At 38.7% G+C, this 2482-nt stretch overlaps 1 protein-coding gene across 1 annotated transcript; it reads left to right on the top strand.

Annotated features, from left to right (window-relative positions):
- Positions 1-1332: 1332 nt before the first annotated feature.
- Positions 1333-2037, top strand: LOC130965893 (uncharacterized). Its single transcript, XM_057890652.1, has 2 exons — positions 1333-1561; positions 1634-2037. Exons 1-2 carry the CDS (start codon positions 1333-1335, stop codon positions 2035-2037), a joined length of 633 nt encoding a protein of 210 aa, XP_057746635.1.
- The last annotated feature ends 445 nt before the right edge of the window (positions 2038-2482 follow it).

The following is a 2482-nucleotide window of genomic DNA, read 5'->3' as shown; positions in this document are numbered from 1 at the left end:
ATTTTTTTGTGGTTTATCCAATTTTGGTGAACATTATATTGTCTTTGTACTTTTTTGCTGTTGAATTTCTATCACTAGAATGGCAACTTGTTTCGGGTAACGTTAATACGGAGTTTTGCCCCCAACGGCGCAGCGTGATGAGTATGTTAAAAATGGGAGTCCAGAAAAGTTGAAGGTACCCTTTTATGGTTTTGGAAAGATAGTTAAAATGAAAATGAAATTACGGAAGATAGAAGTTAGTTGTCATAGGAAAGAGTGCTAATATAACATATTTGTACATGTTTGTGGATTTTTATTGTGAGATCGTAGATGTTGTAAGTAACAATCTGGTAGTCTTTAGCAAGTATAAGTAGAAACATGGAAGTTTCAGTCTATTACTATGTCTGTTTTGTGTCACAAAAAAGATACAAATAGAAAATCATGTTACCAGTTAGTGAGAATTGGCTAAAAACGCTAGGCATGTTGTTGACGTGTTCTTTTAGTTGAGTTGTATTCTTGTATGCGGGTATTTAGCACTTGGAAGATTTGTGGTTCAAGTATGTGAAGATCTGTCCCATAAGATGGAGGAGAACACATTAGTGACGTTAATTATGTCTTGCATTGTACCATTGTTGTATTAGTCACCTAAGGAGCTTGTTTTCAATATTTGAAGTTGACAATAATAACTAAAAATAGATTATGCAACAGGAGATGCTCGATTCATTAGATTGACTGGCAGGTTGTAACAATAATTATGTAATCTCTTTTTGGAAGAAAACATTTCCTATACTAAAACTCTTATGGCACACGGGCACCCAAACCTTTTTTGGTTTTTGTTCTTCTTATAATGTCAATTAACCGAACGCTAAAACACAAATAACCTTATTCGTTGTAGATAAAGACTGTCCCAAGGTCGGGTATGACTACATGTAAGTTTGTTGTTCTTCCTGAGTCCACCGATTATTTAACATGCGTTAAATATGCAGTAGTATTTAACGACGGATAGTTGATGTGTGTTTAATTATTTGAATATTAACTGGTTGGTAAGGTGTATTCGATTCGAGATTATTACAGCATGTCTCCCCTCTAGGAATAGTCATTGCATTAGGTCGAGATGCGAAAAATGTAGCGTGACGCACACCTGTTGCTGTTATAGTTTCGTTCAGCTATTTACATATGCCAAGGATGTTAGAAAACCCTTTAATCCGTTGCTTAGCCTGCTAATGATAAGTTATTTGCTGACTATACATGTTCCAGGTGATTGACTTCCTTTGTCGTTGAAGATGGATTCAAACTTCCAGTTCACGGGGGTAGAGGATGATTCAGATTGGCTTAGTGACGAAGAGTATTTTCATGAGGTCTTGTTCGAGTGGGGATAACGAGTACGACACGTGCGGGAATGCGTCCGAGACTACTGATATGGGTGACGATACCCACGAGAACTGCGTCTGCCCAGACCCAGAGACTTCTCAGGGTGATGCTCCCGGGTTTAGGTGCACAGAGGATTTCATCGACAAAATCTTTAGTACGGAGGAAGAGGCTTATGCGGCATACAAGCAATTTGCCTGGCTACGGGGGTTTGGTATACGTAAGGGTGACGTGGCTCAAATAAACGGTGTCTTGGTAAGATGAGACTTTTTTTGTCACCGTCAAGGCACAAGGAATGAGAAACACTACGATTGTCCAGCACGAGTACGGGAGGAGAAGTTGGAGAGTCAGACGGGCTGTTTGGCAAAGCTGAAAATTTACTTTGACATGCAAGACCAGGTTTGGAAAGTCTGTAGGATAGACGACGATCATAACCACCCTCTGGCTCCAACCATGTTTAGTCATCGGAATCTGAGTGAGTCTGATAAGGCCCAAGTTGATAGTCTAAAAAAGTTCGAGATTGTCACATCTAAGATTATGGCTTACATGGCTGGGCAGTCAGGGGGCTATAGGATGCTTCGGTTTACGAAGAGGGATCTGTACAATATCAAAATCTACACAATGTTGTTCAACATTAAATTTCACCTAGCTGTTTCAATCCAAATATACAGAAGAATTCCAAGTAATTAAATGAAGGAGAAAATTTCAGTTATCAGATGACACTGATGCAGGGACCGGCAACAAACTCACGGCATAAATTAAAACTTCCATACACAGCAGCATACATGAGTTGTACAGCGATGAACACAAACAACAACGTCACGAACAAAACAACCAAACCATAACCCTAACATACACCCGACATATACAAAAATTAGGATGGTACTTACTTAGTAGCCATCTCCATCTCACGCATCATATAGTCCACTGTGTTATTATTTTTTACCGTACTTTGCCATATGTAGGTTCAACAGCATTATCACCAGAAAGTGCACGACAAATATTGCAACACAGATAGAAACGAACAACGTGAACATTATCCTTCAAAGAACGTTTCAAACTCAAAACTCGCATACTGACAAGTAAAAATAACAATAAACATAGTCATTAGTGAATGAAATCACACACAAATAGA

The sequence above is a fragment of the Arachis stenosperma genome, chromosome 3, assembly GCF_014773155.1.
Source record: "Arachis stenosperma cultivar V10309 chromosome 3, arast.V10309.gnm1.PFL2, whole genome shotgun sequence".
In the NCBI taxonomy this organism is placed as follows: Eukaryota; Viridiplantae; Streptophyta; class Magnoliopsida; order Fabales; family Fabaceae; genus Arachis; species Arachis stenosperma.
This window is presented reverse-complemented; position numbering and strand designations above follow the sequence as displayed.

Bases quoted from the DNA above. Each gene is read 5' to 3' on its own strand.
- LOC130965893 (XM_057890652.1), top strand. From the start codon at position 1,333: ATGAGGTCTTGTTCGAGTGGGGATAACGAGTACGACACGTGCGGGAAT. The intron at 1,562-1,633 runs GTATACGTAAGG...GTCACCGTCAAG, and splicing joins TGCCTGGCTACGGGGGTTTG to GCACAAGGAATGAGAAACAC.